The 24,451-nt window shown below is 37.5% G+C and overlaps 1 protein-coding gene across 1 annotated transcript in view; it reads left to right on the forward strand.

Moving 5' to 3' along the window:
* Positions 1 to 353: 353 nt before the first annotated feature.
* PAWR (pro-apoptotic WT1 regulator) overlaps positions 354 to 24,451 on the forward strand; it is a 114,276-nt gene continuing 90,178 nt past the window's right edge. The window contains exon 1 of the mRNA XM_044228882.1: positions 354 to 944. Within this exon, the coding sequence (XP_044084817.1) occupies positions 417 to 944 (528 nt within the window). The 5' untranslated portion in view covers positions 354 to 416. The remainder of the gene's footprint in view (positions 945 to 24,451) is intronic.

The following is a 24,451-nucleotide window of genomic DNA, read 5'->3' on the forward strand; positions in this document are numbered from 1 at the left end:
GACCCCGGTGGGGATGGGGCGGGCGGGCCGGGGGTGGGGACAGGCCCTTTTCTCCTCCCCTCGAGGGGCGGCGATCGTCCAGGCCCTCTGTGTAGGTGCGTCGGAGAAACTTTGCAGGGTGGGGACTGGGCAGCCACTTGCTGGCGGCATAGGGCAGAGCGCTCTGCGGGGGGCGGGGGGCTCCGAGGCGGGCCGGCGGGCAGACCCTCCGGCCGGGCGAGGGACCTGAACGCTTCTCTTCCCCGCCCCCTTTTGTGTTTCCCCTCAGACTCACCGGCCACCGGGGGAGCCTCGGCCGCCCCCGCGCCCGGGGGTCGTTCCCTCGCATCCTCCCGGCCTCGGGAACGCGGCGGCGGCGGCGGCCGGAGCGGGGCTGGGCGGCCTGAGGTGAGAGCCCGGCCGGCCCCGCTGGGAATATGGCGACCGGTGGCTACCGGACCAGCAGCGGCAGCAGCGGCAGCACCACAGACTTCCTGGAGGAGTGGAAGGCGAAGCGCGAGAAGATGCGCGCCAAGCAGAACCCCTCGGGCCCGGCTGCTCCGAGCGGGGGCGGCAGTGACGCGACCGGGAAGCCCCCGGCGGGGGCTCCGGGCACCTCGGCCGCAGCCGCAGCCAACGAGCTCAACAACAACCTCCCGGGCGGCGCGGCCGCACCTGCCGCCCCCGGCTCTGGGGGCGTGAACTGCGCGGTGGGCCCCGCGGCGCTGCCCCGGTCCACCCCCGGCTCCCGGCGGCCCGAGGACGAGCCGCCCCCCACGGCCACCGCCGCGGTCTCCGCCTCGGGGGCACAGCCGGCCCGGGGCGACGAGGAGGAGCGGGACGGCGCCGCGGAGAAAGGCAAGAGCTCGGGCCCCAGTGCCAGGAAAGGCAAGGGGCAGATCGAGAAGAGAAAGCTGCGGGAGAAGCGTCGCTCCACCGGCGTGGTCAACATCCCCGCGGCCGAGGTGAGCGGCGGGGGCGGCGGGGGGAGCTCCCCCGGCCCCCAGGCCGCCGAGTTTCCCCGCTCTAGCCCGTCCCGCATTACTTATCCTTTCACCGGGTTAGGCAGGCAGGGGGTGATGGAGTTTTACTCGGTGCTTCCTGGGAAGTTCCCCAAACCCCAAGTGGGACACGTGCTTTTCGGGCTTCCTGGCTGAAAATTCAGGATCCTTCTCTGTAGCGGTGGAAAGACAAAACTCCGAAACTTGCCCACCTAGGGTTGTTTGTTTTCGCCTCATCAGTTAAAAAAATTGATTAATGGCGATGACGACATACTAAGTTTGGTTTCCCACGTGTCTATCTGAAGTTATCAGATTGTTTATCTCTTTTCTCTTGACAGTGTTTAATAGCACCTGTAAAAAAACGTGTCCTTAGCACTAACTATCCAGCACAACTTTTTCAGTGTATCCAGATGAGAATATCCAACTAAAGATATTACTGTTTTATCTATAAACCAGCTTTGGGGAAGAGCGCTCCTCAGCCCCCCCCCCCCGCAGTTAATTCTGAGTGATAGGACAATAGGAAAGTTGTAGTAATCCATAATTCTTTTTGCTAAGATGATCTTTCCTTGTATTTAAGTATTTGGCTCTGTATATTGCGGGAAAGAGTTGTGGTAGGGGTTTTGTTTTTGTTTTGTATTTTTGAGCTGTCTCAACATTCCTGCAGGCAGCAGCATCTTCCTATTAGAGTGAGTGGTGAAACATTTTTACTTAATGTGTAACCGCACCTATCTCTGCCCTCAAAAAAAAAAAAAAGTCCTAAACAATTTTGGCTACTTTAATAGAAGCGCACTGGTTTTGGGAAGTGATTACACAACTTTGTTTCACCCAAAGTAGTTGCATCTTTTTCTCATTGGCTCTTCAGGTTTTTTTATTTTTAAATTTTTTACATTTTTTTACTCGTGATTTTCTAATTTATTCAACTTTGATGACCAGTAAATAATAAGAGTATACTAACTTTGTGATTTAAGTAAAAGCATTCGCAGTAAGTTAGGGTGTGTGTCAGACATACCCAGCTTTTTAAGTGTTAATATGTTTTCCATACCTGGAAAATTACGGTTTGTCTTTGAAGGATATATTTTTATATGCATGTTTCAGACAGATTTTTATCAGCCAGCAGAACTGTCCTCTGTGGTTTGCTACTTGCACAAAAGATCTGTTATTCATTAAATTGCTTTAAAAGGAATTTCATGAGAGTGGTAATCAAATTTCTAGGTTTTTTTTTTGTTTTTGTTTTTTTTTTTTTTTAGTTAAAAATATGAAGATTAAGGGGAAACTAAAGACAAGGCTTTGGAAAAGCTACATTCCTCAACTTTATTTTTAAAAGTAGCTGATGGTCCAAATAAAAGAATTAGTCATTTCAATCTTTTCCTCATTGTTCATCTGACAGGGGTCTTATTTTGGGAAATGTCTTGGCAGATGTTAAACTTCATTTTTGTCTGGCTGCTTGTGCTAGAATTGTTACTTCTCAAGTACCTTTTTTGTTTTTGTTTTTAACAAGGGTAATGTTTACTGGGGGAAATAAGTGTGGTGTATCTTACGAGATCCTAAAAAACATCCTTTGTTAATACTGCTGCTTTGGGTTAGAAAACATAGTGCTGAGAATGTAGATGACTCCCCACTACAATTGAGTCTAATACTCTGGAATGTTTTTCGTTTGGGTGTTGGCAACTCCTAAATTTAATCTTCCTTAAAAACAAACAGCTCAGGGTACCATTTTTTGTCTGTGGAATTTGAACCTTTTTTATTGAATAGGGAATTGAAGACTGCTTTCTTTTGTGGTAACTATGGTTCTATCTGTTGCTGGTGTAGGACGCAACAAAACATGGTAATGTTTTACTGCAATATCTAATTAGCAGGCATACTTCTTAAGGGCCTTTTCATTTTCATTTAAAACAACTTAAGTCATACAGATTATTTTAATAGTGGTAAATACATGACACGAAACTTTAAAGGTGGGCCATCTTTATATCTTTAGGTTGTTGTAGGTGGTGGTTTTTTTAGAATTGTGCACTATTCATTCCTCGTAGTAGTTTCAACATTGAGAATGTCAGTTGCTGTGGAGTTTCTTGTGTAATACAATTTAGCAATCCTGGTTTAAGAAGTCATAATATTTTAAAAAATTTTCAGGTTTGCAAATATAATAAAAACAGAAAATCACCAATGTGTCATTTAGGTGTGGACTTGTCATCTTATATAACGTTGAGAAAGACTTATTTTCAGGCAATATTCTCAGCCAAGTTTTTAGTAGAAGAGTAGCATGTAACTTGTATGCAAAAGCCTATTTTAGTGGTTGATAAACATTAAGCTCGTTCACGAAGTATTTATTAAACGTCTGTGTGACACATTGTGACTTTCATTAACTTATTTTAGTAATTACAGAGTATTATAAAATTGTTGTAAAGATACCTGACAACAGCTGAAGATACCACAAATAGCTAGAAGATAGTTTCAGTGAGGAAGCAAGTCAAAAACTTAAAGTGTAGATGGGGTTGGGAAGCTGGGGGGGTAGATACTGCTTGTAATAATTTTAATAAAAAGTGCAAATATTCAGTTGTTGGGCAAACTTTAGTTCTCATTTACTGAGGTAAAGATTATTTTAAAAATGTTTTTTTCTAAATTTTTACTTTATTTTTAGGGGCAGTAGCCCAAATTGGATAATTTGGATGTGACATACCTCCTGCGGGTCATTTTGGTATATGTTTATTAGATCAGTCAGATGTTTATTACATGTCTGTTTTCAAGGCACTATTGTAAGTGCTGTAGAAAAAGAAGAGTAAGACAGTGTATATTCTTAAGGAGCTGAACTATAATCCAGGAGGAAGGATAAGGCATAATTATATGAAAAAATTTAAGTACTGAGTTAACAATTGAAAAGCCATCTTAACACTGCAAATTGTTTATTAGAAATATTTTGTGTTTAGGGGTGCCTGACTGACTTAGTGGAGCGTGCAACCCTTAATCTCACGGTTGTGAGTTCAAGCCCTCATTGGGTGTGGAGATTACTTAAAAAAAAAATCTCTATATATTTTGTGTTTAGAGGAAAGTGAGAATCTACTGAGGATGAAGATCTTGAGCTGAGACTTGTTTTTCTGTAGTTATATATTTTAACATATATTCACACATACACGTATATACTTGTTTGTATAGTATTTTAAGTATCAGTGCAGTGGTTCTTAATTGTAGCAAATTAAAATCATGTGAGGATCTTAAAAAAATGCTCCCCATGGAGAATACTTGCCCTCTCCCTCCCTGACTCCGTTTTAATTTAATGGGTCTGGGATGGATACCAGGCATTAATATTTTGATAAATTTCACATGTGATTCTGCTGTGAGTCAGGGTTCAGAACTATTGGGCTGCAGTCTGGGGATAGAGAAATGAATAGGACACAGGCCTTTTCCATAGGGCCTCTCAAGTAATATAGGGAACTGAGGTAAAGTACAGCGCTAAGTACAGCCTGTTTCCTGAGCAGGGTATCTAACTTGTGGAGGGGATAGTTGAGGAAGGATTGCTCTACTATACCACTCCAGTTTTCAGAGTGCTTATGAAGATATAATAATTCAATAGGTCAAGGTCAACTGGCACTGAAGTTTTGATTTAAATATAAAGTTAGCATATATAAAAACTTACTATTTTCATAGTGATTGGCTAGAGTGCTTTGTGTTGTTTTAATTCATGCTCACAGCAATCCCAGGTGGTAGTTATAGTTTCTCTTTTTATCTTCATTTCCAGAAGATAAAATGGAGGCTTAGAGAATTTAAATGACTCGGGATCACATGGAAGGTGAATAAGTGGTAGAGCAATATTTTAAATGTGTGTGTGTGTGTGTAATGTATGTGCATTTTGGGAAAGTGTTTTTAGGAATTAACCTACTCTGGGGCCACCTGGCTGACTCAGTTGGTAGAGTGTGTAATTCTTGATCTTGGGGTCATGATTTCAAGCCCTATATTGAGTGTAAAGCCTACGTAAAATTAAAAAAATAAAAAATAAAAAAAGAACCTATTTTGCATTATTTAGTTTATTTCCCTATAGCTTTTTGTTTTTTTCTCTAACTCTTTATTAGAGGTTCTCCTAAATAATTTAAACAACTGATTGGGAAAAACAGTAAAAGGAACTGAATAGAAATAAAGGTCTATTTGTAGGCTCAGACATTGCTTCTGACTCTAATTTCTAGTTTGCTTGGCAAGATTTTGAACACCAGATCACCAGCAAAATCTGTTTTGGCTAGAAGTCAGAAAATGTGTCTTTGTTTTTACTTAAGTGATATGTTGTTTTTCTGTCAAGATGGGACTAAACACACTACAGTTTGAAGGAGCATGTGATATATAGAAAGGACTTTTAAGTGAGCACAGTTTTAAGTTATAATTATTTAACGTACTTATTGAACATTATGTAGGACAAGTTCTACTTAGTAAACTATGTAAATCCAGGTAGATTAAGAAATGCCTTTCGGTATGCCCAGTATGTTCCAGACTGTCTACCTTTCTATGTGATGAGTCAGAAGAGGAACTAATAGTGACTCAGGTTGGGGAAAATTGAACTTGTGAATAGGGTAGATATAGCAAAAACATTAAGACTGCTTAATAAGGTATGAAGCCCAACTTCCCTAAATGTTTGAACTCCTTGATAAAGTAAATTAAAATTTTAGTATTATTAGATTTGTAAAGAGTCATCTAAGCTGAGATGCCTTTTTCTATAAGAATAATTATGTAATTAAAATAGATAACATTTATGGTGTGCTTATTAAGTGCTAGGTACTGTTCTAAGCACTTCACATGTATTGGTGCATTTAATTCTCACTGCGACCCTATGGGAAGATGGAGGAGAGCAAGTAAGTTTACTTGCTTCGAGTCACAAATGTGGTATGCAGCAGAGTAGAGATAGTCTGCCTTTAAACCATCTTACTGTATTTCAGTGTATTGATACTTTATACCTAGTTTAAGAAAGACAAAGATTATTTTAGCAGTAAACTAGAAGATGCTACCATGTGACTATAGAATTTGAAAATAGTCCTGTAATAAAAGGCAGATAAAGTTGAACTTTATTAGAAAAACTTGAGAGCAAATAAACAGTAACATTAAAATTCTTATTTAAAATCACTGTCAAGGGTTGCGTGGGTGGCTCAGTCAGTTAAGCATCTGCCTTCGGCTCAGGTCATGATCCTGGGGTCCGGGATGGAGCCCTGCATTGGGGCTCCCTGCTCAGTGAGAGCCTGCTTTTTCCTCTTCTCCCTGCTTTTTCCTCTTCTCCCTGCTTTTCCCTCTTCTCCCTGCTGTTGCTATCTGTCTCTGTCTCTCTCAAATGAATAAATAAAAAATCTTTAAAAAAAAATCACTACAAGCTAGTGGCTTTATTTATGCTCTTTATTATTTGTGCATTGGTTTTTAGCACCTGTGATGTAGGCCAGAAAATTATGCTGTTTAGTAGCAAGGATAATATATGTTTTAGAAGTTTAAAATGATTGACAAATTAGAGTTTCAAATTTTTGAGTGCTTTTTTTCCTTTTAAAAAGTGAGATATAATTCATTGATTATAAAATTAATCCTTTAAATTATTCAGGTCAGTGGTTTTTAATGTATTCACGAAGTTGTGCTCTAAGTGCTTTTATATTTTCATCTTAATTTTTCATTATGTTTTTAGAACATGTGGTACCTAAGTTTTAGCTTCCCACCCTATAAAATGCAGCTGTATTCAAATAATTCAATCTCAGCTTTTCTTGCATTTCACAGAGAAAATGAAATTATGGTAGAATTTTCTCCATTTTATATTTCTTTAAACATCTACCATTTGTTCATATAGGAGTTTAGTATAAGAGGTATTTAATTAAACTGAATGTAAAATTTTTTAAAAGTTAAGTTTTTAGGGTGCCTGGGTGGCTCACTTGGTTAAGTGACTGCCTTCTGCTCAAGTCATGATCCTGGAGTCCCAGAAGGAGTCCTGCATCTGGCTCCCTGCTTAGCAGAGGGAGTCTCCGCCTCCCTCTGACCCTGCACCCTCTCATGCTCGCACACTCTCTCAAATAAATAAAATCTTAAAAAAAATTAAAATTTTAAATAAATAGAAAATTTTTTTAAAATTAAAATTTTACATATCTTTCAAGGAGCTCTGCGCAGCTCTTCTATCTAAACATTTGGGAACTTTGATTCACAGTAAAAATGGAATTTTAAACCACGTGAAATCTTAGTCATGTTACTTAAGTCAGTATCTTAGTGGCTTGGGGATGTGGGGATTAGGACCTCCTGTACAAGTATTACCTGTGTTGTTTATTTGGAATGGAGATTTCTGGGATCCAGCTCAGTCTGGGGAGAGGGAGGGGTTACTGAGACTGCAGAGTCTTAACATGTTCCTGAGTGATTCTTGTACACCCTGAAGTTTGGGAAGAACTGACTTAAATGCAGTGTGATGGTTTACTGATCTGTCAAGTGAAATTGATACTGATTATCTAACAGGATTGTTACAGCAATCAGAATAATGTTGGTATATGTGTTCTAAAAATGATAAAGTGATAAATTATAGTTACTGTGTGGTTATATCGATAACTGTTGATCTCTAATGGAAATTTCTTATTGGGATGTTAAATTCTTTTTTTTTCCCTTCTAATTAAAAACTTTAAAAAAATTTTTTTTGAGATTTTATTTATCTATTTAACAGAGAGAGATCACAAGTAGGAAGAGAGGTGGGCAGAGAGAGAGAGGGAGAAGCAGGCTCCCTGCTGAGAAGAGAACACAATGAGGGGCTCGATCCCAGGACCCTGGGATCATGACCAGAGCTGAAAGCGGAGGCTTTAACCCACTGAGCTACCCAGGTGCCTCTAATTAAAAACTTCTTAAACATTTTAACAAAGATAACTTGAACTTAAACATTTATGAAAAATGTTGCATCTGCCTTCCTTATTTTGAATTTGTTAGAAGCATAGACTATAGGAATAAACCCCCAAAACAAGACATTAATATGTAATTTGAACTTTCATTCATTTTTCATTTTTACATATCTTTAAGGGAAGGTGTATAATCGTGTTTGTAAGTGTATTTAATACTTAGTGGTTCAAACTCTTACATCAGGTTTTGTCCATCTTATCACAAAATATTCCCAACTGCATGATTTTTTCTCTTGTTCACTATTACATATTAAATCTATAGGCATTCTTAGCTAGCCAGTTGATTCTTAAAATATCTGGTTTTGCTGAGGGAACTTTTCAGTTTAAATCTTAGGCATTTGTGTTTAGAGCCATAGACATACTGTATAGAATCAAGCCTTAGCCATCTTTCATATTCTTCTTGGGTTACTTAAAAATACACTAGGCACCATGTCTGAATGAAATTGTAGGAACATGTAGTTTCTACATGTGGCAAAATTACATATCTCAAAAGGTAGGAACTGCTCCAGTGAGTTCAAAACCTAGCATGTGAAAATTGGATATTAAATATATATCCTCTGATAGTCTTTAGAAAATTCCTTCACCAAATTCTGTGGGTCATAATATAGTTTTCAGTAATAGTTTCATTTGTTTTATAGGGCTGAATTTTTTTTAAAACAGTCTGTTGTATTCTGAAGGTATTTTAGGGTTTTGCTGAAATGAATAGAAAGAGAATTTAAAGATTACATTTCTGTAATAGTTAAAATTGTGTTTGCAGTTTCTTTATATAAACCCTAGGGGACTAGCTGAATAAGAAATAAAAATAATACAGTTTGAAATACAAGATGAAAACATGTTTTATAATAAAATTAACTTTAAAAGATGCTATTTAATATTAAGCTTATGGACATAAAGTGAAATTCACAAGTTATACAAAGTATGTAATGACTTTGTATTGCTTTTGGAATTTTGTGCAGAACATCTTAATTTTTATTATTTATTTATTTTGTTTTATTTTTAAAGATTTTGTGTATTTGACGGAGACACAGCAAGAGAGGGAACACAAGCAGGGGGAGTGAGAGAGGGAAAGGCAGGCTTCCTGCTCAGCATGGAGCCTGATGGGGGGCTTGATCCCACGACCCCAGGATCATGACCTGAGCCGAAGGCAGATGCTTAACGACTGAGCCACCCAGGCGCCCCCAGAATATTTTTAGTAGTACTTTAAAAAAGAATGGAAATCAGTTTGAAGAACAGTATTAATATTCAGAATATGGTACTTGAGGAATAAAAAGTAAGATTGTATTAGCTGCAGTAGTCAAAGAGGTTACTTTGGGTTTCGAATTCTTGGCAGGACTTGATATCCTGTAGTGCAGGCAAAAATTGATCTACACTAAACTTACATAATCTTAATTTTTTTCTGCTGGTAAAAGTAACATGTTTAAAAAAAAAATGTGTTCACTGTAGTTCCCTTGTAGAAATACAGGAAAAGATAAACATCACCTGTTATCTTATTTATATAAATATTTATTTCAGATCTTTTTTCTCTATATCTACATAAAAAATGGAACCACACTATACACGTTTTATGTGCACTTAGTAGTCATTCATCGTGAGTTTTTGTGATGGTGTTCTTCAAAAATAAGGATGGATTTTTAAAAAAATGAGTTTCAGGTGTGCAATATAGGGATTATTTTCTTTGTGGTAAAATATTATTAAGAAAATTCTAACTGTTTTGAGTGTATATTTAGTGGTATTAAATATATTCATATTACTGTACAGTTATCATCACAGCCCATCGCATTACTCTTTTCGTGTTGTAACATTGAAACTCTGTTACCTATTAAACAATAATTCCTCATTCTACCTACTTAGTCCCTGGCAACTACCATTATACTTCTGTCTTTAGGGATGGATATGGTTGTGTTATTTGGTATTATAATACTTGAGTATTACTTCATTGGTAAAGGACTCTATTGCTTCTTTGCTCTATTATGTAGTTGTCTAATTGGCAGATAAGTAAGTTGTCTTAAGATAAACAGATATATATTTTTTGTTTTCATGTATTTGTTTCCTGAAGCGTTCTTTAAGACAAGTGTTTGGGTCTTTCAAAGCACCTCATAGATACTAGGACCTTCAGATTTTTGTGAGGGATGCCCAATTTTTTCAAGATTTGTTTATTTATTTGAGAAGAAGAGAGAGAGAGGGCAGGGGGCGGGAAGAGAAAGGATCCTCAAGTGAACTCTCAGCTGAGCATGGAGCCCAGCATGCGGCTGGATCCCAGAACCCTGAGATGATGACCTGAGCTGAAATCAAGAGTTGGATACTTAACTAAGATGCCCCATGCCCCCCCCTTTTTTTAAACCTCCTCTGTGGCCTTTGATTTCAGTGGGAAATTGGTGATCACAGTTGGAATAATTATAAGTGTGTGTAAGTTGTAATTCAACTTAACTGCTCCTAATTATACATGCAAAATCACACAATGAAAATGTAGGACATAAGGAAAAATGGAGTTTAGGGTCATAATACTCAGAAATTTTATCAGTAACATGTAAAAAGATAGAAATATAATAAAGAGCTGCACAATTTTACACATGTTAAACGGTTAAGAAATATGTAAATACTACAATAGATAGGAAACTCGACCTTGAAAAAAACCTGAGTTTTCTTACAGAAATGGGTATCAAAAGGGTGACAATTTGTGAAGTGTTGGAAGAATGGTTATCTGAATTGGATTGAAACTGTTAACTCCAGATGTGGATGGGTTCCTACACCAGGAGTGAGCTGGCAGACATTTAAGATGTGTGTGTTCTGTGTCATTCTGTGTGACTGAGTTGCATTTTCTGTGCTCACCTAGTGTTTCTTTCAGTTGCATGTAAGCAGATGTATTTATATTATGCTCGACTTGCTCCCTAATATATCAGTTGTGTTGGAACAAATAAATCAGTTTTCCAAACAAATATTATAATGTATATGTAAATATCCATATGTATACATCTATTTATACATTTATGTGCACATCTTCTTTCATCCAAAAATATGTGAAACAGTGGCTTGAGAAATTCAATCTAAGTAATGAGACGGAGAAAGGGCTAGGGAGCAGGTGTGACTAGAGATAAGAATACTTATTTAAGAGTATAATAGTACTGATTCCTAGGGCAATGGCAGTTAAAAAAGGAAAGGAATGGATGGATTAAGAGGTATTTCATTGGTATTAGAAAATTATGTAACAGTGTTTTGAGCTGGAAAATTCCTCCTCAACCTTCCTGCCTCTTATATATTCCTGCCTCTAGCTGAGGGTAGCACACACCTTCTCACCCTCCAGGGCTACCTGTACCGGGATTCCTATCTAAATCTTGCTTAGTATTTTCCTTCTTTCTTAAATACATCTACTTTCCCTCTTGGTTCGTTCATCTTGCCATGAAGAACTGTTACCTTAATTCTGCTTCACTTTCAACTTAATTGCTCAAGTTGCAGTATTGTTTTCACCTGTTAACTTCCATTTCATTGCTCATTTCCTGTTACCTCATTGAAGTTGATCTCTACAAGGTTGCTTGTGACCTCCTAATGGCCAAATGGCTTTTTTTCTACTTTCAGCCTATTTGACTTCCCTGTAGTATTTGCCCTTGTCATTTTTCTCCCTTGGGTGCTACAGCATTTTTGTTAGATTCTTTTTTACTTGGTTTACTCAGAAACATTTGATTGCCTGCCATTTGCCCCAAGCTCAGTGCTAGATGATAGATAGATGAATTACATACTCACCAGTCTTTAAGGAACTTTCTGTCATCTCTCAGAGAAAAAATAATTTTTAGTTCAGGCTGCCATAACCATACCATAGACTGGGTGGCTTCCAAACAACAGAACTTTACTCTCACAGTTCTGGAGGCTGCGAAGTGTCAGGCAGCAGCAGAATTGGTGTCTAGTAAGAGCCTGCTTCCTGGTTCACTCACATGGTGGAAGGGGTGAGAGAGTTACCTTTTATCAGGGCACTAATCCCACTCATGAGGGGCCCCATCCTTATGAGCTAATCTCAAGGGACCCACCTAATATTGTAAAATTGGGGGTTAGGGTCTTGACCTAGAAATTTTGGGGAGACACATTCCAAATAAATGGAATTTGGTATAATGAGAACTATGATAGAGAAAAGAACAGAGTACTGAACTAGCTCCGAAAAGGGAACCATTAGTTACATGAGGGAGTCAAGGAGGGCTTTACATAAGATAAAGTAGTATTGAGCCCTGTGTCTTGACTGATAAGAAGGATTTCCCAATTGGAGAGGGGAGACTCGGTAACATTTTGTGTGGAGGAACTAGCATTTGTGAAGGCACAAAGCCAGGAAATAATAACATTCTATTACAAATATATCTCCTCTGTACCCTGCATTGTATTGGGGGATTTCCATGTGTTAATTCTAATCTTCACTTTGATTCACAAGGTAGGTTTTAAAAATACATTCCTCGTTTTACAAGATGCCTCGAAGAAGTTGTGACTTGCCCAAAGGCCATACTGGCAGAACTTGGATTTGACTCCAGATTTGTTTGGGTGCCAGTGCATACACATGGGTTGTCACTGTTGGAAAGAGGGAGGGATATATTCTAACAGAGGAAACTTTGATGTTCAGAGAATTCTTGGTGGGGAGTGAATGGAGAGTGGCTGAAGAAGAATAGGATGGACCGATTGTGCTGGAACTGAATGTCATGCCAAGGAATTCAGACTTTATTCTGCTATTCTTCTGTTAGTGTTGTTGGCTGGGTATTTCCTTCCTCTTTCCATACCTGTATATCTAGTAATGCTGACTGCTTCTGGAATGGAAAACTTTAGCCTGCCTAATTTGAAGTCATTAAGAGGATCTTCTTGTTCAGAGGCAGGTATCTGTTCAAAAATAATAAACAATATAAAATTAGGTAAAAATTATATGCATATAATAGAATAAATAATTCTGAATTTCCATATGGGTTAAAAAGAAATGAGAGGATAACCTCTAAGCAGAGTTGTGCCCAAGTAATTCCTTTTATTACAAAAATAATTCTGTACTGTAGGTAGATTTGGGAGTGGCATTTTTAGTGGAGTAGGAGGGAGGAGATGGAGACTCTGATGGTATTAATGAGTGTTACCATGAAGAAGTTTATAGTTTAATATTGTCCCTGGGTTTAGATGTGGCTTGGTACTTGATGTGAAAGGTAATGTTTTTTCCATTCCCACTTTCTTACGATTGATCTTGTGATATAGATTCTTGGGATACAGGTGTTAAAGGGTGAGCATTGCCTTTGAATCGTTTCTCACATACTATTTGCTCAACTTCCACAGATGCTCCCCGGCTGCTGCCCCCTTATCCCTTCTGCCTCTGTTATCTTAGAGGAAGTCAAGTGCTTCTCCAAATGATGTTTAGGAATAGTATTTAGTTTTGGTGATGCGAAGGTAATGCCTGCTTCTTTGTAGAAAATTAGAAGTAAAATTAGCGAAAACAGGATTGTGCAAAAATCAGCTATAGATTACTATATCAATTTGACATGTTTTTCCATTTTTATTTTTACACAGTGGGATTATATTGTGTACATTTTTAGAAACTTAAATATGACCTATCATTGAACATGGTCAATAATAATCTTATTATTTCCTTTTAAACTTTTTGGAAGAGATGTTAATTACTGAATATTTTTTGCTTCATAATCATAACTCCCACTGTCCAGTGGTAACTCTTACTTTATAGTTTTGGCATATAATTCTTGAGTATAAAAATAAATATATCCAGAAATTTAATCATTCTACAAATACTATTAAACCTTTTTGTTTTCAGTATCTCATGAGCATCTTTGTATGCCAGCAAATATATACCTGTGTTGTTATTTTTTTTTTAATTTGTTTTTATTTTTTAGTAATCTCTACACCCAGTATGGAGCTTGAACTCACAGCCTGGAGATCAAGAGTCATGTGTTCTGATTGAGCCAGCCAGGTGCCCCACTGTGTTGTTGTTACTCTTAATATAGAATATTTCATAATATGATGTTCTGATAAAGCTACCATACATTTGCTACAGTCTTAGTACATATTTTATTTTATTATTCAGTCTCAGTACGTAATACATGTTAGACACTGATGTAGGCCTTTTGGGCATATGAATTGCTGTATCTGTTCTGTTACCTGCACTCAGGATTTGAATGTACAATATAGTTCATCTTTTTGTCCTTGAGCAAGTTATCTAATTTGGAGAAATATGTATTATGTAGGACAATTTTGAAACATTAAAGAGAAATGCATAATAAAGTGTTAAATGTTATGCCGTGCTGTTAGTACAGAGAGCCGGGAAGTTTCATGGAGTGAGTGTGAGATTTGAGCTGATCTTGAGGGACTGTAAGAAGTGGATACATAAAGAAGGGAGTCCTTATTTCAGACTGAGAGAGCAGGGTGGGTAAAGTTACAAAGGTCGGAGTTAGCAACTTGATTGGAATAAGTGGTTTATATTAGGTAATAATTATAGTTAGGGAGCAGAATTGTGAAGGATCTTAAAAACTGGGCTGAAAATTTTAGGCTTGATGTGTCAGCCTAAGGAGAACCTTGAGCAGGATATGTTCATATTTGTGACACCAGGAATTTAACAGGATCAGCTGGGTAGTGATGTGTAGAATAGGTTAGAGGAAGGGGAGAACATAAGTAAGGAAATGAATTGGGAGGTTGTCATACACAGTGGGGAGACATTGTATGTAAAACCATTAGAACATTGTAGTAGAATATAGTTCATTAACATTCTTAGTTTTATGTCTTGATTAATTGACTATTACTGTCTTCAGTTGGAGTGCTTAGGGGGGCTTGTTATGAGTTACATGAATATTTCAAAGATAATAAACCAGAAATCACTTATACTACAAACTGGCTTTTAGAATATTTTATTATTTAGATTGTAGGTGAAGAGAAAGACATTTGTCTCTTAGGATAAGCAAGCCATGTTAATAAATAGGTAGCATTTGCATGCTTACTGGGCCTGGCACTATTCTAAGCCCTTTATGGGTATGAACTCGCTAAAGTTTTATTCTTATTTTTATTTTATTTATTTATTTTGAAGGTTTTATTTATTTATTTGACAGAGCACAAGCGCGGGGAGCCAGGGGGAGCAGCAGGTGGGCAGAGGGGGAGAAGTGGGCTCTGAGCAGAGAGCCAGACATGGGGATTGATCCCAGGACTGTGGGATCGTGATCTGAGTCGAAGGCAGATGCCCAACCAGCTGAGCCACCAAGGCGCCCTGAACTCACTAAATTTTTAGAAAAACTCCAGGAAGGTAACTGCTATATGTTTTACTGATGAGGAAAGTGAAGTACAGAGATGATAAGCCATATTGAATTTCTGATTTAAAGAATTAGATGCCAACTTTGCCTCTTCACCCCCATGCTTTCAAGTTTACAGTAGGAGCAGTATCACCTTTTAGCATTAGCCTGAGCAAAGTTGACATCCTTATATTTAACTTGCTTTCAGGTTTTTATTTTATTAAAGATTTTTTTTTTTTTATTTGTTTGTCAGAGAAAGAGAGCACAAGCGATGGGAGCAGCAGGCAGAAAGAGAGGGAGAAGCAGGCTCCCTGCTGAGCGAGGAGCCTGATGAGGGACTGGATCCCAGGACTCTGGGATCATAACCTGAGCGGAAGGTAGATGCTTAACTGACTGAGCCACCCACGTGTTCCAGTCTTTCAGGTTTTTAATTAATTAGTTTGTTTTAAGAGATTTTTTTCTCTTTCCTGCTTATTTTGAGGTAAAAGCTGCATGTGAGAGATGCATAGCAAATGATTTGGAAAGATATCCATGGACTGATTAATAGTGATTATCTCTGGATGGTTGAATTGAGGAGATTTTTGTTGTTGGAATGTTCTTTGTGTAATCTTTCTTTGTTAAGATTTTCTCCGTGACCTAAGGCATGGGAAGTTTCTGTAGATATTCCAGGGGTATTTGAAAAGGTGTGTATTTTCTGAGTATAGAATTCTGAGTATTTTCTGTTAAGCCAATCTCCCAAATTATGCTCCACATCATTTAACCTTAACTTATTTCTGTCTTGTTTGATCTGTTGTTTCTTAGACGACATACTGATGTTAATTGCTGTTGGTTTGTCAATTTCTTCTTGAACTTTGACAGAATTACATTTTATAAGCAGAAGGTTAATGGAAAAAATACATAACTGTAAAATCTCAGTTTTCAAACACGTAGTAGAGGGGTACAGATATTAAAACCGGTAGTTTGGTTTGATGTTTCTTTCTTTCTTTTCTTTTCTTTAAAGAATCTATTTATTTAGGGAGAGAGCACGAGCAGGGGGAGGGCCAAAGGGAGAGGGAGAGAATCTGAAGCAGATTCTGTACCAAGTGAGGAACCCAGCGTGGGGCCTACTCCCACTACCCTGAGATCATGACCCAAACCTAAACCAAGAGTAGATGATCAACTGACTGAGCCATCCAGGTACCCCTAATGTTTCTTTCAGAGCTCTACTCTGCATGATCTGAGCCACTTATATTAGATTATAGTAACATGTTGGAGCAGTTTTAGGTTTATAGGGAAATTGATTAGAAAGTAGGGAATCCCCATAGCAGGCTCCCTACCAAGCAAGGAGCCCAATGCGGGACTCCAATCCCAGAACCCTGGGACCATGACCTGAGCAAGAGGCAGATACTTAACCAACTGAGCCACCCAGGTGTCCCTATTTATTTTTAAAGTAAGCTATATACCCAACATGTGGCTTGACTTCCCAATCCTAAGATAAGAGTATGCTTTGAGAATCCTATGGACTGAGCCAGCCAGGCACTCTGAATGAATTATTTTTAGTGTTTTTGAAGCCAATTGATTTTTCTATGAAGAATTTTTACTCTTAACTAATTGGCATTTTTTGTTCAAGAAAAGAAATTTATAACAACAACACATAAAATGGGTATTTTAATGTTAAGATGTTTCATCCATTTAATTTTGGTTCCAGGACCAGATCTGATAGCTTTTTTTAATAGGCTCTATATTTTATTTAAAAAAATTTTTAATAAGGTTTTTAATTTATTTATTATTAGAGCATGAGCAGGGCAGAGGTAGAGGGACAAGCTGATTCCTGGCTGAGCCAGGAGCCTGACACAGGGCTTGATCGCAGAACTCCTAACCAAAGGAGCTTATTAACCAGCTTAATCAACTGAGCTTAACCAGTTGAGCCACATAGGTGCCCCTAGACTTTATATTTTAGAGCAATTTTATACTTAGAGCAAAATTGAAGAGAAGATACAGAGATCTCCGGTGTATCTTCTGCCCCCACCTATGCATAGATTCCCCCATTATCAGTATCACCTAACAAGAGTTAGGTGATTTGTTTATTTGTTTAGAATTGTTTATTTGTTTGTTTGTTTAGAATTGATGAATCGCACTGACCCATCATTATTACCAAGTCTGTATTTTATGTTATGATTCATTCTTGGCTTTGTATGTTCTGTGAGTTTGGATAAATATATAATGGTATGTATCCATTGTTATAGTATCATACAGAGTAGTTTCACATGCTTGAGAATCCTTTGTGTTCAATCTCTTCAGCCCTTCCCTCCCCACCCTTGGCAATCACAGATCTTTTTACTATCTCCATAGCTTTGTCTTTACCAGAATGTCGTATAGTAGGAATCATACAGTATGTAGTCTTTTTATACTGGCTTCTTTCACTTAGTAATATGCATTTAAGTTTCCTCCATCTTTTCATTAGCTCTTTTTAGTGTTGAATAATATTCCATTGTCTGGATGGTACCACTCTATCCACTCACCTACTAAAGAAGATTGGTTCCAAGTTGTGGCAATTATAATTAAAGCTATTATAACCATCCATGTGCAGGTTTTTCTGTGGACACAATCTTCAGTTTCAGTTCTTTTTTCTTCTAAATTTTCAGTTTCTTTAGGTAAATACCAAGGAGTGTGATTGATGGATTGAATGGTGAGAGTATGCTTAGTTATTTTTATTTATTTATTTATTTTAGAGAGACAGAAAATGTGTGCATGCGCGCAGGGAGAGGGACAGAGGGAGAGAGAGGATCTCAAGCATACTCCCTGGTGAGCAGGGAGCCTGAGATGGCGCTCCATCCCAGGACCCTGAGATCATGACCAGAGCCAAAACCAAAAGTCCTATATACTTGACCACCTGAGCCACCTAGGCACCCAAGTGTATAGTTTTGTCTTCTGCAGTGTTTGTACTATTTTGTATTCCTATGAACAGTGAGAGTTCCCGTTGCTCCATATCCTTGACATCATTTGGGGTTGTCAGTGTTTTTGATTTTGGCCATTCTGATTGATAGGTAACATGCCTATGTAATTTTAATTTGCATTTCCCTCTGACATGTGATATGAAGCATCTTTTCATATGCTTATTTGCTATCTGTATGTCTTTGGTGAATTGTCTTTTAAGGTCTTTGGACCATTTTTTGGGTTGTTTTCTTGCTGCATTTTATGAGTTCTTTGGATAACAGTCTTTAATGTTTTTTTTGTAAATGTTGTTTTCCATTCCTCATTTTTTTGACAGTGTCTTTCTCAGAGTAGAAATTTTTAATTTTAATGAAGTCTTAGCTCCTCACTTATTTCTTTCATGAATTGTGTCTTTGGCATTAGATCTAAAAAGTCATTGTAAAACCCAAGATCATATAGGTTTTCTCCTATATTAGTAATTTTCTTTCTTTTTTTTTTTTTTTAAGATTTTATTTATTTATTTGACAGAGAGCGAGCACGGGAGTTCCAAGCAGGGGGAGTGGGAGAGGGAGAAGCAGGCTTCCCACTAAGCAGGGAGCCTGATGTGGGACTTGATCCCAGGACCCTACCCTCATGACCTGTACCAAAGGCAGACGCCCAACCACTGAGTCACCCAGGCCCCCTATGTTAGTTTTTTTCCAGGAGTTTTATAGTTTAATGTTTTGTACTTAAGTCTGTAGTCCAGTTTGAATTAATTTTTTTGGAGAGTTGTAAGGTCTGTGACTAGATAGAATTTTTGCATATGGATGTCCAGTAGTTCTAGCACCATTTGTTGAAAAGATTGTCTTTGCTCTATTGTATTGCCTTTGCTCCTTTGTCAGGTGGACTGTATTTACATGGATCTGTTTCTGGGCTCTCTGTCTATTCTACTGCTCCTATTTGTCTATTCTTTCAGCAGTGCCATACTGTCTTGATTATTGAAGCTTTATAGTAAGTCTTGAAGTTGGGTAGTTTTGGTCCTCCAGCTTTGTTCTTCTCTTTTAGTATTTTGTTGGCTGTTCTGGGACTTTGGCCTCTCCAGAATCAGTTAGTCTATATCCACAAAATATTTACTGCTGGAATTTTGATTGGGCTTTCATTGACTTTATAGATTAGTTGGAAAGAACTGACATCTTGACAGTGCTGAGTCTTCCTAACCATAAATAGGGAATATCTCTCCATTTATTTAGCTCTTCTTTGACAACTCTCCTCAGAGTTTTTTGGTTTTCTTCATATAGATTGTGCATATATTTTTGTTAGATTTACATCTAGGTTTCTTATTTTTGGGGGTGCTAATAGAAGTGTGTTTTTGTTTCAAATTCCACTTGTTTATTGCTGATGTATGGGAAAATGATTTTTTTGTATTAATTATGTATTCTGCAACTTTTCTGTAATTGCTTATCATTTTTGGAATTTTTAAAAAAGATTTTACTTACTTATTTGAGATTGAGAGAGTGAGCATGAGGGGGGAAGGTGGGAGGAGAGGGAAAAGCACACTCACTTGCTGAGCAGAGAGCCAACCCAACGCGAGGCTCAATTCCAGAACCCTGGAATCATGACCTGAACCATAGGCAGATACTCAACCCACTGAACCATCCCATTTCTGGTGCCCTATTTCCAGCATTTTTTTTTGTTGTTGTTTTTGATTCTTTGATGTTTCTATATAGACCATCATGTCATCTGTGAACAAAGACAGTTTTATTTCTTCCTTTCCAATCTGTATACATTTTCTTTTCTTACTGTATTAACTAGGATGATAGTTCATTTTTTAGGTTTAAATTATGTGATTCCGTGGTAGTCTTTGAGAATATAGTTTTGAAAACAAACAAAAACCCTTTTGTAATTTTCCTTTGCATTTTTCTCTTGGCCTTGGTTACATACTATCTGTTAGTTCTTTTTTAAAGATTTTATTTATTTATTTGAGAGAGACAGAGTGAGAGAGCATGAGAGGGGAGGTCAGAGGGAGAAGCAGACTTACCCTGGATGTGGGAGCCTGATGTGGGACTTGATCCCAGGACTCCAGGATCATGACTTGAGCTGAAGGCAGTTGCATTACCAACTGAGCCACCCAGGGATCCTATCAATTAGTTCTTTAAAACTTTTTGTTGTTTTGTATAAACTGTTTATGTTGCTAAAATGGAAAATATTAAAAATGTGCTCTGGTTCAAGGAATGAAACTGTGATTAACAGCTTTCTTCCCTATTTTGAAGACAGATTCTTCTGCTTTTTGTCCATGTATAAGTTAAAAATACTGAGTTTTTTCTTGAAAAGTGATCATTAAAAATAAAGACTAACTACCATCAATATAGAATAACTTATCTAAGTTAATTTTTCAGTTAATTTTCAGTTAATTTTTCCATTTATTATATGATTTGTTTTTTAAAGTTATTTAAACTTTATTCAGAGTTATTCAACTCCTGATAGATGATTGATAGAGGTGCTTCTTTTGGAGGTCTTGGAAGTGCAACCTTATATTGGGAAAGATGCTGTTTGTTTGTTTGTTTGTTTGTTTAGATGTTATTTAAATATATTTCTTAGTTACTTAAGTTCTGTGAATCGATGACTTTTTTTCCTCAAACCAATAATCAGAATGTAGGACCTGATGACAAGATAGGAAATTTGAAATGTGGATGATCTTAGATAAATGGACCTGGTCCTATTTGAGAATATGGCTTACCCTTTCCTTCCTTGCAGGGAAAGATTGAAGCCTTTGGGATTCATAAGTTTGTCATGCAGATTACTTTTAAAAAACAAGTAATACCATGTGCAAGAAACTCTAAATTTAAGATTATTGATTTTATAACTTTAATCTTTACATAGTCTCCAGTTGGTGGGGTATTCTATAGATAACTAAAGGCAGTAACTTTTAGGGCTTGCCTTTCAACAACTCTAGGACTGAAGACTTCAAATCAAAATGTGAAAACTAATCAATCTTTGATGTGTCTGTAATAGAAAAAGATAGGAGTACAATTATTTTAAAATGCACTCATTGAGTACTACATCAAAAACTAATGGTGTACCACTGTAGGTTGGCTAATTGAACTTAAGTTTAAAAAAAAAAAAACACTCATTACAGGGGTACCTGGGTGGCTTAGTTGAGCATTCGACTCTTGATTTTGGCTTGGGTGGTGGTCTCAGCATCATGAGACTGAGCCCCATATCTGGCTCTGCACTCAGAGGGGAGCCTGCTTGGGATTCTCTCTCTCTCCCTTGTCCCCCCCCACCCCCCCCGGCCCATGCTCACTCTCTCTCTCTCTCTCTCTCAAATAAATAAATCTTTAAAAAGCAATGCACTCATTCCTTCCTTTCCCTGGCTCTGTTTTGCACTTTCCCATTTCTGGGCTATAATGGACAATATGTGCCTCTGTGTAAGCATGCCTATGTTTGTTCTATTGGAAAGAGATTGTTTCCTTCTAGTGTGAAGTCCCCAACTTGTCCGGATTCCTCTCTTTGTATTTGTCCTCAGTTTTTTTTTTTTTTTTTTAAATAATATTATTGGAGGTGATAAGTTCAGAAGTAGGATGCTGGATAACCAATGACAAACTGCGTAGGGCTGCCTTGTGAAGCTGAAACAACACATTATCAGGTAGCTTAATGGGAGGAAATACTGGTTATAGCTCTCTTTGGTTTCAGAGTGAGTGAATGACCTTAACATATGGAAATACATTTTCTCCTAACTTCAAACATTAAAAAGCAACAGCAACTTATAGAAAAACCAAAAGAACAAAGGTAAACAAAATAGTATAGTGAACCCTGTGTACAACCGTTAACTATCTGGATTCAGTAATTTTATTTTCCATCAGTCCTCATTATTTTGAGACATCCTTGAATCCTGTCATTTCATTTGTAAATAGAAAAGGTTTATAAAAGATAAAGACTCTTTTAATGATAACCACAATATTACTTTTATAATATGATTACAGGTAGATAATAATTCCTTAATATCAAATATCCATTGTTCACATTTGTGTAATTGTTTCATATATTTTTTTAATATTATACCTAAATAAGGTTTATATGCTGCAGTTGGTTACTATGTCTCTTACTTTTTTTACTCTTTACATTCTTTCTCCTATATTCTTTGACAGTTTATTTATTGAATAAAGCTGATGTGTAGTATTTACTGTAGTCTGGATTTTGCTGAATGCATCCCCATGGTGGTATTTATTGTAAACCTGTGCACCCTGTATTTCCTGTAAGTTGGTAGATTTTATTTAAACTAGAAGCTGATCAGAGTCATGTTCAGATGTGTTGTGTTTTTTGTTTTTTTTTTTTGTTTTTTTGTTTTTTTGTGGGTTAAGGATACCTCATATTTGATATTTGGTACTTATGTCAGGAGGGATAAATTGTTTGGTTATCTCTCTTTTTATGATTTTTATGATGTTAGCAGTTACTAATGAATTGCTTAGATCAGTTGTCCCAAAACTTTTTAGTCCCAGGACCCCTTTTTATTCCTAAAAATTATTAAGGACCCTAGAGAGTTTGTTTATGTATAAATATCATATCTATTGGTATTTATTATTATTATTATTATTTTTTAAAGATTTTATTTATTTATTTGACAGAGAGGGAGAGAGAGATCGCAAGTAGGCAGAGAGGCAGGCAGAGAGAGAGAGGGAAGCAGGCTCCCTGCCGAGCAGAGAGCCCGATGCGGGACTCGATCCCAGGACCCTGAGATCATGACCTGAGCCGAAGGCAGCGGCTTAACCCACTGAGCCACCCAGGCGCCCCTCTATTGGTATTTATTTTAATAGAAATTAAAACAAATTTTAGAAATAATCATTTATTTAAAAATAACAAAAACTGCATGTTTATCTGAATAACGTTTTTGTGAAAACTATTTCAAGAACATAAACTTAGTGAGAAGAGTGGCATTGTTTTACATTTTTGGAAATCTCTACTATCTGGCTTAAAAAAGACTGCTGGATTCTCATATCTACTTTATCATTTAGTTTTTTTTGTGATATCTGTATCCTGTAGCTTCTGGAAACTTCATATATACAAATGAGAGCATGGGGGGGGACACAAGTAACATTTTAGTTTTTTTTTTTTAAGATTTTATTTACTTGAGAGAGAGAGAGTGCGAGCGAGAGAGAGTGCACAAGTAGGCAGAGCAGCAGACAGAGACAGAGGGAAAGGCAGGCTCTCTGTTGAGCAGGGAACCTGACAGGAGACTCAATCCCAGACCCTGGGATCATGACCTGAGCCAAAGATAGCCACTTAACTGACTGAGCCACCCAGATGCCCCAACATTTTAGTAATGTAAATAGTTTTGACTTTGCAGATTCTCTGAAAGGGTTTTAGGGACCCATAGCGATGCCCAGGGATTCTTGGTCAGGATCCATTTTATTAGGGGCTGCAAAATGGTGATATTCTAATTCTGTCATACCCTTAAAATTTATTAGCTAGGAGTGCTTGGGTGACTCAGATGGTTAAGCAGCAGACTCTTGGTTTTGCCTCAGATGAGCCCTGCGTCTGTTCTGTGCTCACTGGGGAGTCTGCTGGAAATTCTCTCTCTCTCCCTCTGCCCCCCTCACTTGTGTGCACATGTGTTTTCTCTCTGTCAAATAAATAACTCTTAAAAAAATACTTATTAGCTGGAGTATTTTATAAAAAGAACTTTTATTTTATCAACTATTTAGTTACCCTGAGATATGGTTTGTACAAATAAGGTGAGTTAAATTATTAATTCTTTCTCTTTAAGGAGATAAAAGCTTTATTGCATTTGTTTTATTGTGTGAGAAAGAGGACCACAAAACCCCCTTTATACTAACTGAAACTACTTTCAGTTAGATTCCTACAAGAGAAAGGAAGCCCTTTGCTAGTCCATTTGAGTTGCTGCCTTATTTAGGATGCAGTTTGTATCTTAGAGGTTGCTTATTTTAGTAGTATGTCAAATAACGTAATCTCTAAGAAACTACTTGAGTTTAAAAAGGATTGAAAGCTTCCAAGCTGTCTGATGCTTTTACCTATCACTTCCTTATAGAAATGTTGTGAAGATTAACAAGATAATGTCTGTGAATAGTTTAAAGCTCTTGGGTATTGTGAGATATATTATTGCTAACTCCGTAGAAGTTAAAATACAGATTCTGTTATGGGATGTTAGGCTTTACCACAGTTTGATTTTAGAAAACTGAACTGTGTAATCCAGTTCCAGAATTGCTTCCAAAATTTGAGCAAGACTGGGAGTTGTAAGCTGTCAAAAATGATAAAGCCCAGAGACTAAAACTTGGAATGGAATGAAGTCTGGAGAGAGATGATGTGTGTCAGAGTAGTGTAAGCAATAGATTAATTAGTCATAATAAAATTTCATAAATGAAAGAGGGGAGGTCATCTTAATTCCTTATTTATGTATATTTGAGATGAAATGTGGAATGAGTTTTCTTGTACTTAACAATTTTTATTTTAA

The sequence above is a fragment of the Neovison vison genome, chromosome 12 (assembly GCF_020171115.1).
Source record: "Neovison vison isolate M4711 chromosome 12, ASM_NN_V1, whole genome shotgun sequence".
Taxonomy (NCBI): domain Eukaryota; kingdom Metazoa; phylum Chordata; class Mammalia; order Carnivora; family Mustelidae; genus Neogale; species Neogale vison.